The 20461-nt window shown below is 36.4% G+C and overlaps 1 protein-coding gene across 7 annotated transcripts in view; it reads right to left on the bottom strand.

Annotated features, from left to right (window-relative positions):
* The window catches only part of LMLN (leishmanolysin like peptidase), a 93654-nt gene that overhangs the window by 18853 nt on the left and 54340 nt on the right, over positions 1-20461 (bottom strand). For 5 of the 7 annotated variants that reach the window (XR_006965625.1, XR_006965627.1, XM_047098945.1 and 2 more), the window contains exons 12-16: positions 18983-19093; positions 14135-14267; positions 12806-12965; positions 9617-9747; positions 2272-2482 (exon numbers count right to left, since the gene is read on the bottom strand). Coding sequence is in view for 4 of the 7 variants with exons in the window: in XM_047098945.1 (XP_046954901.1) it covers positions 2272-2482; positions 9617-9747; positions 12806-12965; positions 14135-14267; positions 18983-19093 (746 nt within the window). In the remaining 3 variants the exon portion in view is untranslated. Of the gene's footprint in view, positions 1-2271; positions 2483-9616; positions 9748-12805; positions 12966-14134; positions 14268-18982; positions 19094-20461 lie in introns of those variants that run through there. The other 2 variants (XR_006965626.1, XM_047098947.1) reach the window with 2 other exon arrangements.

Below are 20461 nucleotides of genomic sequence, written 5' to 3'. Positions count from 1 at the left end.
TATATTCCTTATATAACAAGACTCGAAAGTCAAAATTACTCCTTGCTCTGTGGGCTGTGGATTGGATGCTGTGTTAGCAGGTATGAAAACAACATGAATCTCATCCATTTCCATCAGAGCTCTTGGGTGACCAGGTGCATTGACAATGAGCAGTCATATTTTAAAAGGAATCTTTTTTTTCTGGACAGTAATCTCAACGGTGGGCTTAAAATATTCAGTAAACCATGTTGCAAACAGATGTGCTGTCATCTAGGCTTTGTTGTTCCGCTTACAGAGCATGGACAGAGGAGGTTTGGTGTGATTCTTAAGAGCCCAAGGATTTTCAGAATGGCAAATGAGCACTTCGTCCACCATTCAACTTCAGGTCACCAGCTTCATCAGCCCCTAATAAGAGAGTCAGCCTGTCCTCAGAACCTTTGAAGCCAGGCATTGACTTCTCTTTTCTAGCTATGAAAGTCCTAGGTGGCATCTTCTTCCAGTAGAAGGCTGTCTAGTCTACATTGAAAATCTGTTGTTTGGTGTAGCTGCTTCCATTAATTACCTGAACTAGATCTTCTGGATAACTCGTTACAGCTTCTGTATCAGCACCTGCTGCTTTATCTAATGCTTTTATGTTATGGAGATGGCTTCTTTCCTTAAGCCTCATGAACCAACTTCTGCTAAGTTCCAGCTGTTCTTCTGCAGCTTCCTCACCTCTCTCAGCCTTCACAGAATTGAAGAGTTAGGGCCTTGCTCTGGATTAGGTTTTGGCTTAAGGGAATGTTGTGGCTGGTTTGATCTTCTGTGCAGACTACTCAGACCTTCTCCGTTATCAGCAATAAGGCTATTTCACTTTCTTTATCATTTGTGTATTCACTGGAATATCACTTTTCATTTCCTTCAAGAACTTTTCCTTTGCATTCACATCTTGGATAACTGACACAACTAGCTTTTGGTCTATCTCAGCTTTGACATGCCTTCTTCATTAAGTTGAATCATTTCTAGTTTTTGATTTAAAGTGACAGACATGTGACTCTTCCTTTTACTTGAACACTTAGAAGACACTGTACAGTTATTAACTGGCCTAATTTCAATACTGTTGTGTCTCAGAGAATAGGGAGGCCCAAGGAAATGGAGGGAAATGGGAATCATTGGCCAGTGAAGCAGTGAGAACACACACATTTATCAATTCAGTTCACTGTTTTATGAGTGTGGTTCCTGGTGCCCCAAAATAACAAATTATAATAGTAATATCAAAGGTCACTGATCATATATCACCATAACAAATATAATAGTTAAAAATTTCAAATTTTGTGAGAATTACCAAAGTGTAACAGAGAGACCCGAATTGAGCCAATGCTGTTGGAAAAGTGGTGCTGGCAGAGTTGCTGATACAGCTGCCACAAACCTTCCACGTGTAAAAAATGCAATATATCTGTGAAGTGCAATAAAGTAAAGCAGAATAAAATGAGGTATGCCTGTATAACTGAAAATATATTTAATTGCTTTATGTGTTTAATGAACAGAATTTTGTTTACTCTGAATTTCAAAATGAATGGTTGAAACATTCAGTTTTTGTAATTTTTTTTAAAGGACATTTTCCTTTTTTTAATGTTTATTTATTTTTGAGAGAGAGAGAGAGCAGGGGAGGAGCACAGAGAGGGATACAGAAGATCCAAAGCTGGCTCTGTGCTGACAGCAGAGAGCCTGATGCGGGGTTTCAACTTATGAACCACGAGGTCATGACCTGAACCAGTCAGATGCTTAACAGACTGAGTCACCCAGGCACCCCTACATTTTCTTTTCTTTTTTAAAGTTTATTTGTTTTGAGACAGAGAGAGAGAGAGAGAGAGAGAGAATGAACAAGCGGGGTAGAGGCAGACAAAGAAAGAGAGAGAAAATCCCAAGTAGGCTCCATGCTGTCAGTACAGAGCCTGATGCGGGGCTCAAACCCATGAATCGTGAGATTATGATCTGAGCTGAAATCAAGACTCGGTAGTTTAACCGACCGAGCCACCTAGGTACCCTCAGGTTTTGTAATTTTGAATGAATTTTTTTTTTTTTTTTGCAAGTCATAAGGTCTTTAGACCAAAAGGTTCCTTACTCTTGCTACTGAACAGAAGTGTCACATTTACCCACTTTCAATTTCTAGCAATGGTGGGAAGGGGCTTTCCCATAAAACTGCAATTAGAAGAGAAGATGCTCAACTTATTTTAGAGTTTCCTTGAAGGTAATTTTCAACATTATATAAGAGAAGTCCCTCTCTTTACTCCACCCATAGAGACTACTCACCCAGTGGTAGAGCTCGGGTCAGGTTAGCAGCTGGAGGATCTGTTTCTGGAGGACAGAGCTCACAGAAGTCCCAGCATGATGGGCAGAGCAGGTTACCATCGTGAATCCAGCCATTCATCTGAATACTGACGGGGAGGACCTGCCCAGCCCGACTACACAAATATGAAGTGTTCTGAACCCAAACTGTCAGACCTTGGGGAGAACAAGAAACCTTCAAATAGGAAAAAAAAAAAAAAAAATCAGATCAGTTAGATTCCATACATAATATATGAGCCTTCCTTCACCTACAGGAAAATACATTACTAAAAATACTGACTATAAAACAATTTGGGGTATAGGGAGGTCTTTAATCTCATATAAAGAACGCTAAGTTATTCAGGTTCTAAAATACACTCTGTGGTAGTTGTTCTTAAATTTTTAGTTTAGCATTTTCAAAAAAATCTGAGGAAATCTATGGATACTTTTCAGTACATATACAAGATAACACACAACTTTACATACAATTTGGATTCACAGACCCCTGAAACCAAGTTATCAAGAATAACATTTCTGTAGGGGTGCTGGCTGGCTCAGTTGGTGGAGTGTGTGACTCTTGATCTTGGGGTTGTGAGTTTGAGTCCCACCATTGGGATTGGGTGTAGAGATTACTTAAAATAAATAAAATCTTAGGGGTGCCTGGGTGCCTCAATCGGTTAAGCATCCAACTCTTGATTTCAGCTCCTGTCATGATCTCTCAGTCAGTGGGACTGAGCCCTGTGCTGGATTCTTTGCTGTCGGAGTAGAGTTTATTTGGGATTTTCTTTCTCCCTTTCTGCCCCTCCCCTGCACTTGTTCTCTCTCTCTCTCAAAACAAAAAAGTTTTAAAAATAAAATCCTAAAAAAAAAGAATAACATTTCTATAGATCCTAGTATTCTCATTATACTTCACCTTAAATCTCTGTCAAAGAGCCATTACTCAAGTCATTTTCTCCACAAGTCACAAATTTTGTAAATCAAATTTTTATAATATATTTTAAATTATAAATATATATGCTCATTGTAAAAAGAAAAAAGCATACAGCATAGAAATGTACATAGTAAAAAAGTTCTTTATTCTTTTCCTTATCCTAGATCCTTCGCTCAGGTATAAAAATGGTCATAGTGATTTTATATGGACTGGTAACATCTTCAAAGGCAGGACTTGGGGCACCTCAGTGGCTCAGTCGGTTGCATAAGTGTCTGAATCTTGGTTTGGGCTCAGGTCATGATCTCACAGTTTGTGAGTTTGAGCCCCACATTGAGCTCTGTGCTGACAGTGTGTGCCTACTTGGGATTCTCTCTCTCTCTACCTCTCCCTCTGCCCCTCCCATGCGCATGTTCTCTCTCTCTGTCAAAACGAACGAATAAACTTTAAAAAAAAAAAGTGCTTAAAGGTAGGACTCATATTTTAACTGCGGGGGTAACTAATAAAATCAGATTTTTTTTCTTTTTATTTTAGAGAGAGAGAGCATGAGTGGGGGAAAGGGAGAGAGAAAGAGAATCTTAAGCAGGCTCCATGCTCACCTGGGATCATGACCTAAGCAGAAATCAAGAGTCGGCTGCTCAACTGACTGAGCCACCCAGACACCCAAGTCAATTTTAAAAAGCAAACATGTTAAAACTAACTTTAAAAAAATGTTAAATGTGTCTTCTTCACAGTTGTTTTATAAAAAGACACATTAATGCCAATTATGCTACTTCACTTTAAATATTTCCAGAACTTCTCTCCTGGGCCTATCCTCAAACCAAGTATATGATTTTGAGTATGTTTGATGGTGGTAAATTTTTACTTTGCAAGTTGATATAGTTTTTAGAAATACCAAAAGTTACCCAGAACCAAGTCTGGTAAAGTTGACTAAATCAGTTAACATTAAATTAATATAGGTGTGATGCAAAATACTAAAACTGATTTTCCTAGGAGGCTACTAAACTCTTTCTAAAGGCAATTTCAAAAGAGGAGTTCCATAAGTACATTTCAACAATGGAGTCATCTTTGAAATAACTCAATCATGAACTAAGTTTAAGTGTAATACTCATTTGGAAATTTAAGTTATAATAAGTTCAAGAAAACAAATGACAACAAAGTATAACCTCTTCCATAAGTCTGTCATTCAATGACCCACATCTAGGAAGCACCACCATAACTACAGTGCAATGTAATCATTCTTTTAAGTGAGAACTGACTGAATATTGTGCTTTGTGGCTGAAAAGGATACCAAAGAAGTCCGTGACCCAATACCTGTCCTCTAGCAGCTTTAACTGAAGAGAAAAGGGTGGCATATAAATTCCACCCACCCACCCCCCCAGCAAATTTAACAGTGTTAAGCTGTTTACGATTAAGAGTCAATGTTGGAAAATGGAGGGACTGTAAAGTATCCTTCAAAGACAGAAGACACTTTGAGACTGAAAAATGAAGGAGGCAACTCCATACACTTTATATAGTTTAATTCAGGGTAACTTACTGACAGCATGATCAGGTGGATGGTGATTTGGACAGTTGTGCAGTTATTCTCTGCAAAGTCCAGTCCTTAGTCTACATATTTTATAGAGGAAGGGGACGAGCAGAAGGGTATGTAGTAAGATCAAAAGGCTTACATGCACTTCAAAGGGTTCACATGCATCCAACAGACAGCTAATCTTTAACAGACCTTGTGGTACCATCTGTGCGTCAGGAGGAGGAAAGACTATGTTATCTCTAGATTCACAGGAGGCCAAAGCAAGCCTCCCGCATTCCAGCTTTGGCAGGCATTTCTTTTTTTTTTTTTTTCTTTTTTTTTTAATTTTTTTTTTTTCAACGTTTATTTATTTTTGGGACAGAGAGAGACAGAGCATGAACGGGCGAGGGGCAGAGAGAGAGGGAGACACAGAATCGGAAACAGGCTCCAGGCTCTGAGCCATCAGCCCAGAGCCCGACGCGGGGCTTGAACTCACAGACCGCAAGATCGTGACCTGGCTGAAGTCGGACGCTTAACCGACTGCGCCACCCAGGCGCCCCTTTGGCAGGCATTTCTAAGGTATACATATTAATCTCCAAGAGGCCTGGAACACATAGCCCCAAGAGAGGTCATCAATCATACATGAAGAAGATGGAGGGCTAAAGATGGAGTCAGTACTGTCAGCATTCCTACAGTCAATAAATGGTAGAAACAAGCAATAAAGCTTAGAAAGTTTCATGGAAGAAAGAGCATTCATATCCTAAAGATGTGCACAGAATCTGGATCACGGTGAGGAAGAGATGTGACCTGGTGGACTGTGTCAGAATCTGGGTGGGTAAGGAGGGTAATTATGTAGGGGTGGGAGAAGGTGAAAGGGATGTGATCAGATCAAATAAGCATACTGAGGACAATGAGAGTCAGATTTCTCTCTGTGAAAGGAATTACAAACATGGAAACAGAGAAAACTAAACTGAACCCTTTAGGGTTGGACTGGAACCAAAGATACTGGTACAAACTCAGTTATACACACACACACACACACACACAAACACACACACACACACACAAACACACACACATATGAATATACAAGCAAATTATATACACACATCTATTTCCCAGATCTGTTCACCAAGAGGGCTTGGGGAGTAGCTATATCCTAGTGACAATGCACACTACATCTAACAACAGATCTTAGTCTCTTAAATACCACACTTCACTAAAGAAACTAGAGCTTTTTGGGGCACGTGGGTGGCTCAGTTGGTTATGTATCTGACTCTTGATTTCAGTTCAGGTCATGATCTCACGATTCAGGAGTTCTAGCCCCACGTCGAGCTCTGTGTTGACAGTGCAGAGATTCTGGGTGTTTGGGATTCTGTCTTTCTCTCTCTTCCCGCCCTTCCCTGCTTGCACACTCTCTCTCTCTCTCTCTCTCTCTCTCTCTCTCTCAAAATAAATAAAAAAACAAAAACAAAAACAAAAAACTAGAGCTTCTTGAAGAATTTGTTGACTCAAGAGCTGCATGTGCTAGAATATCTTGCACCAGAAAGCAAGGAAACATTCAAAGAAAGATGGGGAAAGACCAGAAGGACATAGACACCTGAAGGTGTCTTCCTCTGGCCAAATCTGGGGGAAATTGAGTATCAAAATAAATAATGATAGTAATGGTAATATCTTTAATAAAATGGATTTCATGACTCAATGCTGATATAAATGTATAAATTAGTAAAATGAAAGTATGGTAAGAAAAATTTATTGACACAGTACTTCCCTGCAAAATATTTATTGATTACAAAGGGAATTAATAAGAAAAGAGTAATTGATAGTGAAGAAGCCTGGGAGATACCAGCAAGTTAACATCACCAGTAAAAGGACAAATCATGGGTGTACCACCATAAGAACATGAGCATCACTTCTGTGATATTACTGCCCAAAATACATGACCTGAATTTCATCATGAGGAAACATATGACAAACCCAAAGTGAGATACATCTTAGAAAAAAATGACTTATAGTTTTTTTAAATGTCAGGGTTATAAAAATCAAAAAAAGACTCAGGAAGTGTTCCAGACTGAAGGAGACCAGAGACAGGACAACTATGCAACATGTGATATTAATCCAGATCCTATACTACAAGGACATTATTGGGACAATTAGCAGAACTTGAATAGGGCCCAAGAATTAGATGTATCAGTGTTAATTTCCTAATTTTTAAAATAGTATTATGGTTATATAGGGGGATGTCTTGTTTAAAAGAAATGCACAAAGTACATGGGATTGAAGGTAAAGCACATCAACAATTTGCACTTAAATGACTCAGAAAAAACATTTTGTACCATTCTTGCAACTTCTCTGTCAAAATAAGTAAAACAAACAACAAAAGGCAAAACAGCTAATCCATGTTAACTGTTTGGAACTCATACATATTTTCCTATATAAATGGTGGTTAGCATTAAATTAGTAAAATTAAATTAGCAAAATTAACTGACAACTCTAAGTACAGGGAAGCCAAGTACATTTGATTTTTGTAGATGGTACTGCAAATTTGCATAATCCCTTTGTGGTACTGGTGGTGTTGACAAACCATTAAAATTGCCTGAAGAGGGGGTGCCTGGCTGGCTCAGTTGGTAGAGCACGTGACTCTTGATCTCAAGGTCATGAGTTCAAGCCCCACGTTGGGTATAGAGCTTACTTAATAAAGAAATGAAATATAATAAAATAGCCTGAACGGGTCATCCTCCTATTATAGTTGCCAATGTTCTAGCTTTATCCCATTAAAAAATTTTTTTTTAATGTTTTTATTTATTTTTGAGACAGAGAGAGACAGAGCACGAGCGGGGGAGGGGGGGTGGTGGGGAGCAGAGAGAAAGGGAGACACAGAATCTGAAGCAGGCTCCAGGCTCTGAGCTGTCAGTACAGAGCCCGACGCAGGGCTCAAACTCATGGACTGTGAGATCATGACCTGAGCTGAAGTCAGACACTTAACCGACTGAGCTACCCAGGAGCCCCTAGCTTTATCCCATTTAATTTAATATTTTCACTTATGGGAATTTAGAAAAATAATTTTTTTAAAAAGGTAAGGTAAAAGCATAGTATCATGAAAAGTGAAAATTAACTCAATATACAACAAGGAAATGACTTCCCTAATTATGATATTTTAAAAAGATGCAATGAAATTAGTCAAAGACAAATATCATATGACTTCACTCATATGTGTAATTTAAGACACAAAACAGATGAACAGAAGGGAAGAGAAGCAAAAATAATATATAAACAGGGAGGGGGACAAAACATAAGAAACTCTTAAATATAGGAACAAACTGAGGGTTGCTGGAGGGGTTGTGGGGAGGGATGGGCTAAATGGACAAGGAGCATTGAGGAGGACACCTGCTGGGATGAGCACTGGGTGTTATATGTAGGGAATGAATCACAGATTCTACTCCTGAAATCATTATTGCACTATATGCTAACTAACTTGGATGTAAATTAAAAAAAAAAAAGTAAAAGTAAACAAACAATTGAAAAAAAAAAGATGCAATGTCTTGGGGGGGGGGGGCGGGCCTGGGTAGCTCAGTCAGTTCAAAGCCTGACTTCAGCTCAGGTCATGATCTCCCAGTTTGTGAATTTGAGCCCTGCATTGGGCTTGCTGCTATCAGCTCAGAGTATGCTTTAGATCCTCTGTTCCCCTCTCTCTCTCTCTGCCCCTCCCCCTACTTATGCTTGCTCTCTTTCTCTCAAAAATGAATAAACATTTATTAAAAAAAAAAAAAAAGATGCAGTGTCTTATGGCCATTGGGGCATCTGGCTGACTCAGTTGGTAGAGCATGTGACTCCTGTCATGAGTTCAAGCCCCATGTTGGGGGGTAGAGTTTACTAAGGAAGGAAGGAAGGAAGGAAGGAAGGAAGGAAGGAAGGAAGGAAGGAAGGCAGGAAGAATAGTAATTTTTATTATTGGGAAAACTTGGAAAAGGTGTTTTGTTCTACATAAGTACTAAGTAAAGGCAGTAAAACAAAATTTTATATTATGATTATAACCAGGTCAAAACTATGAATTAAATAAACAAATATATCTTCAAAGGAATTTATTAGAAAATGGTTGTTGGATTACAGTTATCAGACTATAACTGAAAAGTATTTATTTTGAATTTTCATCTATAAGGTTTCAAAGATAATTTTATATGAATTGTATGATGTCTGGATTATATCTTAATAAAGCTGTTACAAAAAACTAATTTTATAAGTAACTTTAAAAGTAATAATTAAATTCCCAGCTACATAAGTCCATTTATATCTTGCAGCTGAAATGGTACAAAAAATTCTTACTTTTCAGTTCTCAGGATCACACTTTCCTCCCTGACATCCATTAGTAGAGTATGGAATATTCTTTAAGTTGGATATTCATAAGTTATAGAATGTCTATATCTTAGTAAGTTTTTAATAAGGTGATGCAGTCATTTAAGGTAGTTTGCTACTTTTGGATTTCTAATTGCAAAGGAGAAAAACAATTATTAATCTGTAGCTGATTTATTAATTCTTAAATCCATGCTTTCCTCAGATCTTATGAAATAAAATCACAAATTTTTTCCATTACAAAGTAATATTTAAGAACAAAATTATATATATTCCATTATTTCCTTGGGGTATATGCCCCAAGTAAAATTAATATAAAACTTGCTGATATATAACAATTATATATGTATTTTTAAACAAGTGGAAAAAGGTAATTTCTCAAATAAATGACAATATTTTCACACATAAGCAAAGTAATATTTATATAAACAAGTTAAAGAATTAATCAGTAAATTATATAAAGATATAAAATGTATTTTAAAATATAAAAACCATATAATGAGATATATTTGATAATAATTATTAACAATCATATAGTTTACCTGATAACATCCACTCCCCCAGTCTGGGTAACTCAGCTTCCTCTCACACTTTTCCATGACAAATGCGGATTTCTGAATTAGACAAACTGAATGAGGTCCATACTTTTCGGCACCATAATTTTTAAAAAGGTCTGAAGCAAACCAGAGAACTTTTCTTAAAAATTGAGTTTTGGTTCAAAGAACAAACTGAAGCATTCCATTTTTATGGTTAAAAGTTGCTTTAAAAACCAAGCATGTGTGGGCTGCCTGGGTGGCTCAGTCAGTTAAGCTTCTGACTATTGATTTCAGCTCTGGTCATGATCTCATTGTTGTGAGACAGAGCCCCCATTGGGCTCTGCACTGACAGTGCAGAATCTGCTTGGGATTCTCTCCCACCCTCTCTATCTCTCTCTCTACCCTTCCCCTGCTCATGTGCACGTGTGTGCGTATGTGTTCTCACTCTCAAAATAAATAAATAAATAAACTTAAAAGAAAAAAAGATTCTTTCTCCAGCTCCTCTGCCCCTCCTTTACTTGTGTGTGGCTTGCTCTCTCTCTAAAAAAATAAAATCAAAAATTATGGAAATTTTCAATTAAAAAAATTAAGAGAAACAGGGCTCCAAAATCAAACTAGGTTCTCAATAAAGGACTTGGTGAGAAGAAATTATTCTATCAAAAATGGGAGATAAAACTGGGCTTAAAGTATGTAAGTTAGGTATGCCTGGGTGGCTCAGTCAGTTGAGCATCTGACTACAGCTTAGGTCATGATCTCACAGTTCGTGGGTTTGAGCCCCACTTTGGGTTCTGTGCTAGCAGTGTGGAGCCTACTTGGGATTCTCTCTCTCTCTCTCTCTCTCTCTGTTTCTCTGCCCCTCCCCTACTTGTGCTCTCTCTCAAAATAAAAAACTTTAAAAAAATAAAGTATCTAAGTTAGATATACAGAAGAAATGGCACAAAGAATTGTCTTTACTGGTAGTCTAAATAGGAGTCACCTCCCAGATGACCCATGATAGATGAAGCCAACTGACTTATATAATGAAGGCTTTTTTGGGGATGTTGCAAAACTTTTTGCAAAGTTTTCTTGCATTTTTTATCTCATGCTATCTGCTGGAAGTCCATACATAAGATGCTGATCTAGTCTCAGACTAAACACAAACATGCAGGGGTGCTTGGATGGCTCAGTCGGCTGGGCGTCTGACTTTGGCTTGGGTCATGATCTCGCATTTCATGAGTTCAAGCCCTGTGTCGGGCTCTGTGCTGCAGCCCAGGGCCTGGAGCCTGCTTTGGATTCTGTGTCTCCCTCTCTCTCTTCCCCTCCCCAGCCCATGCTCTGTCTTTCTCTCTGAAAAATATTTTTTTTTTTAATTAAAAACACAAACACATAGAGGGATAGGGTGGATTAAATGACCTCTAACTAGCTAATAGACAAATGAATGAGGATCCTTAAGCCCTAGCAAAAATTTGCTCTTTACACTTAGTACAAGTAAGTTTCATGTTTTGAAAACAGAGGGTTCTTACAGATAAGTATTTTATGTCAGTTTTGAAAAATCTTAATTATATAAGCTAAGAAGGAAAATGTAAAACAGAATTAAAGAGAACTATTGTTTTGTGTATCTGTGAGTATTTCAAAGTCCTTGAAAAACAAAGTGGTCAGTGTCAAAAAAAAAAAAAAAAAAAAAAGAAAAGAAAAGAAAAGAAAAGAAAAGGGAGTGCTCAGCAAACTACAACCCTCAGGCCAAATCCTGAGGGCTACCTGCTTTTATAAATAATAAAATTGTATTGGAGCACAGCCAGTAATTTACACATTAATTTATATGTTGTCTATAACTACTTTCACACTGTAATAGCAGAGTTCATAATTCCAACAGAGACCATATGACCCACAAAGTTTAAAATATTTACTATCTTTCTCTTTACAATAAACATTTGCCAATTCCAGCTCTAAAATAGTAAGATGTGACACCATCTTTGGCAAACCCAAAATTGACAGATCTCTGCATTGCTCAGTTTTAACACTGAACTGCTGAATAGTTACAAGTTTTTAAGACATTTATTAAATGGGTGAGTGATGAAAAAAATGACTGTACAAATCCAGTTAAATCTACCAGGTTTAGAAATAAAAGGAAAACCCATTATAGAAATTTAAAATGTAGAAAACGGAGTCTGTAATAAAGTATGGAATGGCAGGGCAGGGTGGGGGGGTGGATAAAAAGGACCAGGTTACAGATTTTGATGACCACAGAGTGAGAAACCACCTATTGCTCTTTATTAACATAAGATGTGGTAACATTTTGTTTACAAAGGTGAATACCCAATTGTTATACTCTTTATGTGTATTAAAAGGGAATAAATAATATGGTAATACATCTTACAAGCCATGGGACAACAGTATTATCCTAATATCTGGCGAACAACCTGTTACTTCTAAATTACATAAAATGCACACTCCTGAAAAGAGAAAAAAATGGGATACCTACTATGATTTAACAAAAAGAGCGCTGCTTTGGAGGATCTTACACAGGCACCAATTAATTATATTATTTAGTGTCTCTTCATTTACCTGTGAAATTGAATAATATCTTCTCTATCAGGTTTTTAAAAAATTTTTTAATCTTTATTTATTTTTGAGAGAGAGAGAGAGAGAGAGACAGAATGTGAGCTGAAGAGGAATACAGACAGAGACACAGAATCGGAAGCAAGCTCCAGGCTCTGAGCTGTCAGCACAGAGCCTGATGTGGGGCTTGAACTTACGAACCACAAGATCATGACCTGAGCCAAAGTCGGATGCTTAACCGACTGAGCCACCCAGGCACCCCTCATCAGGTTTTTAGAAGAATAAAATGATAAAAATGAAAGTGCTCTGCAAATGAAATATCATGCAGATATAAGGTGTAACAAAAAAGTAGCGCATGCACACATGTGCAAGTCTATCTAACAACCCTTGTTATATGTCATAGTTTGAAGCATTTACTATGTGAATTCATTTATTAGTTCTCACAGCAACTCTGTAAGACAGGTACTACTATCCCCTTTGTACAGGGAAGAAACTGAGGCACAGAGAAGTTAAGTCACTTCACAAATGGATACCAGTGGAACCACAATACAAATTCAGACAGTCTGGCTCCTGGGTCTATGTCCTTAATCCCTATTTTATATTGCTGATATGTTATTTTAATATGTATATAACATTTCATTTCACTATACTACTAACCTGGTTGATTTTCCAATATCCTACAATCTGAGCTGCGCTGATATTCACCACTTAAATGCCAACTGAATTCCTGACTGAAAGGGCAGTAGTCAGCAATTTCTACTGAACCACCATAATAAGGCAAGTCTTCTGCAGGTATTCCACTTAGTTTGTCGAAGTACTACAAAAAAAAATTATTAGGAAGACAGGAAAGTAAGAAACATTCTATATAATCAAACAGGCAATTTGTAGCAACCCTCTAGTGCTGTATAATACAAAAAAAGATATTACTGTACTTTTCTTCATATGTCATAGAACATAAAGAACATATTCTACCTGAGGGATATTTCAAGGTTGTTGTAGTTTTAGAAAAAGCAAGGTAAGTAAATTAGTCTATGTTTTTTATTAGATGACAAATTTGACTAATGTTTTTAAAAGGATGAATAGGAAGAGTTTTATGAGGTGACAAAACACATACTAATCCAGAGAATTAAGATATTTTAAATATAATGCACTTAAAGTATTATCAGAAGACTTAATTTACGTGTTGTTTTGAGAAATTTGAAAAAATAAAACTGTGAGAATATGAATGAGATCATACCTATAAAACACTTGGAACACCAAAGGAACAAGGCTCCAGATAAATTTTAAAGATTTCACATGTACACTAACTCACTGAATTATATTCCTATGCCTAGAAATAGACTTGCCATCTTATGATGATGTCTGAAGCATTCAGTGGCATCATGAACATATGCAGGAAAGCTCAACATTTAGCAGCAATCATTTTAAATCATCTTCTGAGATACTCCTTTTGACTGCAGGGTCCTTTGTAAATGGCAGGCAGAACTAAAGAGTTTTAGAGATGGCTATTGCAACAAAAAATTTACAGGTCAAATCAGAGACTCAGACTGAATATGTAGGACCATTTCCTTCACCTTTTAGATCCCATGAGTCAAACCTTTCCTAAAGTAGAACTTCTAAGACTTGTAATGAATTGGAATAGAGTACCTCAGTTATTCTCTTTAAAGAACCTTGTTTTCTGTGTACGTTAGAGGAAATTAAAGATGAAGACTTAGGAAACAATTAGAAAAAAATACAAAACACTTAAAAATAGATCCAAAAAATATTCTAAATGCCTCTATTACTACAAGGCATTGTTAGATATTAATTATTGTTAATTAGCACATTGGTTTTAAAGAATTGTAAGAATTCTCAATTTTTTTTTCTAACTTATAGAAAACCAATGGGGGTAAGTTGAAAAACTTAATTCATTCTTCTAATTCAAGATAGAGACTTCTCTCTAAAAAGTTGAGGTGATTCCTAAAACTGTGCCCCAACAAGTGTTACCTGGTACTCTTGAGGCAAAGGTTTTGAAAACTTCTGCAAATTACACACAGCAACTGCTCTCTGGTCCTGTCGGCAAGTTAACTGCAATGGGTTACTTCTAAGCGTGTCACAGAAAGGGCTCAGCATCTGCCTCCTGCACACAAAGAAACACCAAGGTACCAAACTCTAAAGAAAACATAACAAATCCATTTTCTATTATAATTTCAATATGTTTTGATAGCTTAATACTAAATGCTGAATCAGGTTATAAAGTTATTTTTCAAAGAGTAAAAAGAAATGCTTAATGTAGTTATAAAAGATTAATGCCAAATGCCTTATAACGTTACTTCACCATTATTAAACAAAATATTTATCTCTTTCTCCACTTTTTCCAGTAAAATGGAGTTCTGCAGACCTGATCTGTGTGTTTAATGACAAATAATGAAATTCCTGATCCTGCTTAGAAATACAAATCTTCATAATTAATATAATGGAGTCTTAGAAAGAGACAGAGATGATGGATGCCCTTTCTGCCCTGCAGCTACAAAGAGTGAATTGTTTTCTATGGCATGATCTAGTTCAAAGACTCTTGTTTCAGTTATACTGAAAACATTCACAAGACATCTTGTTTTCATGTGCAAAATGAAGACTGTGTGAATATTCCTAATTATGACAAGTTGCTCTGTTCTGTTGAATCTAATCTTGGAAGTACAATTTGGAAAATGAAGTCTTATAATTTTCCAGATATCAGAATCTATTACACTGTTTTGTAAAAATAATCTTCAAACCCCAACCTATAATTCTAATTGGTCAATTTATTGATAATTATAATACAAACCATATTAATGTCATAATAGTAATGTTATAAATGAAATTCCAGTATTCTTAAACAATATAAATCCTATTATGACTGATTGCCAAATTGTGATAGTATTACTGCCATTTTTCCTCTTCTTCCACATGCTTGTTAAGGGGAAAAAGCCTAGGTTAGATTTACTTTAAGGAAAATTGATATTTGCTTCATTTAAGTTAACAAACTATAGCAATAAAACATCTCAGGGAATTATAGCTTCTTGAGATAAAATGTGTAAAAGACCTACCAGTGTCTCTGGTAGACTTGAAGAAGCACACTGTAATAGGAAAGCAAAGGTCTAGAAGTCTTCACACAGGCTTGGTTTCAAATACCAGCTTATTTGATGTTGACTTCATTTTCCTGAGCTTCAACTATAAAGCACTAAGTGCCTAGCACACACAAGTTACTCAATAAGTGTAATTTCTGTGTCCCCACCACTTTTATAAAATCTTTACAGGGGTGTCTGGGTGGCTCAGTTGGTTAAGCGTCCGACTTTGGCTCAGGTAATGATTTTGTGGTCCATAGTATGAGCCCCACGTCGGGCTCTGGGCTGACAGCTCAGAACCTGGAGCCTGCTTCGGATTCTGTGTCTCCCTCTCTCTCTTCCCCTCCCCAGCTTGTACTCTGTCTCTCTCTCAAAAATAAATAAACATTAAAAAAAAAGTTAAAAAGAATAAAATTGACAAACCCTAGCAAAACTGAAAAAGAAACCGAGAAAATGCAAATTACCAATATCAGGAATGAAATGGGATCTCACTACAGACCTTACAGACATTAAAACGATAGTAAGGAACTACTACAAACTACTCTGTACACATAAATCTAATAACTTAGGTAAAATGGACCAATACTTCAATAAACACAAATTACCACAATTCATCCAATATGAAATAGGTAAATATGAATAGCCCTGTAAATATTAAGCAAGTTGAATTAATACTTAGTACAAAAAAGAAACAAAGATATATTCTTCATGAATATATACAGAAAAATCCATTATAAATATTAGTACATGGAATTCAGCAATATACAGAAATAACTATATACCATGACTAAGTGGGGCTTTTTCCAGCAATACAAAGCCGGTTTAATATTTGAAAATCAATCAATATAATCCATCATATTAATAACAGACTAAAAAAAAATCACATAATTATATCAACCAAAGCAGGAAAAAATACCTGACAGAAGTCAACATCCATTTGTGATAAAAATTCTCAGAAACACAGAAATAGAGAGGAACTTCAACTTGAAAAGGAGCATCTACAGAACACCTACAACTAACATTATACTTAATGGCAAAAGGTTGAATGTTTCCCCTTCTCATTGCGTTCATGGATTTAAAAAGTCAATAAAGATGTCAATTCTCCTAAAACTGATAATGTAAGTTTAACACAATTCATAGAAAAATCCTACCAAGATTTTTTTTGTAGACAAGGTTATTCTGAAATTTATATGAAAGGCAGGAACTAGAACAGCTAAAATGATTTTGAAAAAGAATAAAGTGGGAAGAATACATTTACCCAATTTAAGATATAGTATGGCTACACTAATAAAGGACTGTGAAGTATTAATGGAGTGACAGACACATAGATCAATGGAACAGAATAGAGAACACAGAAATAGACCCATATAAATACACTCAACTGATTCCTTCACAAATGGAAGAAAGCAAGTCAATGAAAGAAAGATAACTTTTTCAACAAATGGTGCTGGAACAACTGGACATCCACACACACAAAAAATTAACTTTGACCTAAGTCTCCCATTTTATACAAAAATTAACTAAAAATGGATCCCAGACTAAAAATATAGAACATAAAGCTTTAACATTAAAAAAAAAAAAAATACAAGAACGTCTTTGGAATCTAGGGCTTCGCTGAGTTCTTAGACTTGACATTCAAACTATGACTCATAAAAGGACCTATTAATAATTTTGACTTCACCAAAGTTAAAAACTTATGCTCTACAAAAGACCCTATTAAAAGAATAAAAAGAAAAGCAACAGATTAGGAGAAAATGTGTGCAAGCCACATCTCCAACAAAGGACTAGTATCTAGAGTATATAAAGAACTCTCAAAAACTCTCAACAGTAAGACAAAAGCAAACAATCCAATTAGAAAATCACCTTAAGACATGATGAGACACCTCATCCAAGAGGATATACAGATATCAAATAAGCACATGAAAAGATATTCAGCATCACTAGCCATTAGGGAAATGCATATTAAAACCACAATAAGATAATCACTACTATCTTTTGGAATAACTAAAATAAAAAAACAGTCACAACACCAAATGCTGATGAGGATGTAGAGAAACTATTATCACTCATACATTGCTGGTAGAATATAATATGACGTAGCCATTCTGGAAAAGAGTTCAGCAGTTTCTACTACAAAACTAAACTTGCCACTACCATATGACCCAGCAATTGCACTCTTGGGCATTTATCCTGGAGAAATGAAGATTTATGTTCACATAAAAACCTGTACACAAATGTTTGCAGCAGCTTTATTCAGAATAGCCCAAAACTGGAAACAACCTTGTTATCCTTCAACATGCAAATGTGTAAACACACTGTGGTACATCTGTATCATGGAATTTTATTCAGCCATTAACTTGAGCAAACTACTGATATACACCATAACCTGGATGAATCCAGAAAATTATGTGGGGTGAAAAAAGGCAACACCAAAAGGTTACATACAGCATGAATTGATTTATACATCATTCATGAAATGACAAAATTATAGAAATGAAGAACAGCTTAGTGGTTTCCAGGGGCTTAGGAGGGGCTAGAGTGGGAGGGAAGTGTGTACATCTATAAAATGGCAATAGGAATATCCTTGTGGTAATTGAAATGTTCTATATCTGACTGCATCAATGTCAATATCCTGGTTGTGTTGTTATACTATAGTTTTTTCAAGATATTACCCATCAAGAAAACTGGATAAAGTGTACATGGAATCTCTGTACATATTTTTTTACAACTACATGTGATTCTATAATGATCTCAAAATAAAAAGTTAAAAAAATATATTTATAGGGGCACCTGGCTGGCTCAGTCTGTGAAGTCTGAGGCTCTTGGGGTTCTAAGTTTGAGCCGTACATTGGGCACAGAGCTTACATTAAAAACAAAAACAAAAAAGACACACACACACACACACACACACACACACAGATTTGAGAACCATTACTCAAAAGTACCTTCCATGTTTTTGTATATTGAATCAACAGTTACATTTATGTTTATGAGTGCATTCTCCAAAGAGTAAGAATGATAGAATATGCAAAAAATTTGCAATATACATATTTGTTAATTATAAACTAAACAGAAATGCTTATGATTCTGGATCCCACACCATAGATTCTTTCATACATGATTTAAAACAACAATGTAGTTATTTATTTTGATATTACCATGAAGCACCAGAAATGGCTTTCTATACATTTTTTAAAATTAATTAATTAATTTTTCAATAGAGAGAAAGCACGAGCTGGGGGAGGGGAAGAGAGAGAAGGAGAGAGAGAATCCGAAGCAGGCTCTAAGCTGTCAACACAGAGCCCGATGTGGAGCTCAAACCCACAAACAGTGAGATAATGACCTGTGCTAAAATCAAGAGTTGGATGACCACCTGACTAAGCCACCCAGGCACCCCAGTTTTCTATACATTTTTTTTAAGTTTATTTATTTTGAGAGAGAGAGAGAGTGACTACACAATCAGAGGAGAGGTCAGACAGAGAGACAGAAAGAGAATCCTAAGCAGGCTCTGTGATGTCAGAGCAGCGTTGGGTGTAGGGCTCAATCCCATGAACCTGTGAAATAATGACCTCAGCCAAAATCAAAAGTTGGATGCTCAATCAACTGGGCCACCTAGGTGTCCCTTCCATACATTTTGAAATTGAACTGTTTAGGCCACATTTTCAAAATAGTGACATTTTAGGCTCAGGATAAAGAACAAATCCAAAATAAACTGTGTTATCAAAGATATCATGAGGAAATGCATTCTTACTTTTGTTTCTGCTGGTCAATCCAGAACTTACAGCTCTTTCTTACAAAGTCACAGCCCATTCCTCGGCCCCAGTCTAACTTTTCGGCCATGCTGTAATTAGCCTTATACCAACTGTGGAAATAATTCAAATAAAGCATTTTTTATTATTGTCATTTTAAAAACAATTCCAACAAACCAATTACAAATCTCAGCAATGAACAAACCAAGACCTCAAGACAAAGAACATTTACAAACAAAGCCCTTGGTGCACAGGAACTGCTGCACAGACTCACCATACCATAGGACTGGGAAACTTGCCTTCTGGTGAGGGTACTTTCACATTTGAAAAAAAAAAAAAAAACCCGAGAGCAAAACCAAAATGTGCTGTCACTGTAATTTTCAAAGATGACAGAAGTCACCAAGTAGAAAGTGGTTAAGGTGTGAGACAGAGAGATCAAGGGCTAAAGAAACAAAAAGAGAATGAGAGAAAATACAAGAGAATAAACTTAGGAAGAAATAGGAGAATTATTAGTTGGGCAGCCTTTACCTAATCTGATTCAGTTGGTCCTAGTTTCTTGCTTCTCTGACCTTGATTTGTGATATTCTATCAATATAGGGTCTGCCTGTGACTAAAAATTACACTATTATGAGACATATGAATACTATGTCTAATACCTTAAAAATGTTCTAATTTCAGAAAAAACAACCCACATCAATTTGATTTCCTGGCAAATTTAATCAAAGGCAAGGAGCCTATTTAACAGTTTTTCTTCTTCCTTCTTTTTTTTTTTTTAAAGTTTATTTATTTTGAGAGAGAGAGAGAGCGAGAGAGAGAGAGAGCAAGAGAGAGTGCTCAGGAGCACGAGCAGGAGAGGTGCAGAGAGAAAGGGGGAGAGAGAAAATCCCAAGCAGGCACCATGTCATCAGCACAGAGCTTGGTGTGGGGCCCAAACTCATGAACCAAGAGATCATGACCTGAGCCCAGACCAAGAGTCAGATGCTTAAACGACTGAGCCAACCAGGTACCCTTCTTCTTTATTCTTAATAACAAGATTAGTTTATAAAAATTATAAAATTATACAAAATAGTTTCTTACATTTGGTATTACATCTCGGCCCTTTAGCATTACTGAAACATTAAATAAAAACATAGGCGCAAAGGCTGAGGGAATGACAAGAATTATTCCCTCCATCCCAGCCACTTTTCCACACAAACAGAAATAGGAATACATGATACGGATCTTCAAATCCTTCTCGTTTTTTCAAAGAACAGAACTGTCTCAGAGAGAAACTAAAGACATGAATACCAAAATGCCTGCAACCTCTGCAGCTATAATGTGACTTATATTAACTAGCTAACTTGGTATCATAGCAGGTCAAGTTGTCCAGATAGTAACAGATGACCCCAGTACTGCACACTAGGAATTATTTTAGCAGTGCCTAGGTTAGGCAGTCCTTCTCCCTCTGGATAAAATATAAAATAATAAGATTCCCTTGGGAA

Source organism: Lynx rufus, unplaced genomic scaffold (assembly GCF_022079265.1).
Source record: "Lynx rufus isolate CCGP_SWC_20201006 ecotype Redwood Valley unplaced genomic scaffold, mLynRuf1.p SCAF_5, whole genome shotgun sequence".
Classification (NCBI taxonomy): domain Eukaryota; kingdom Metazoa; phylum Chordata; class Mammalia; order Carnivora; family Felidae; genus Lynx; species Lynx rufus.
Note: the sequence above shows the minus strand (reverse complement) of the source record. Positions and strands in the feature narration are given on the sequence as shown.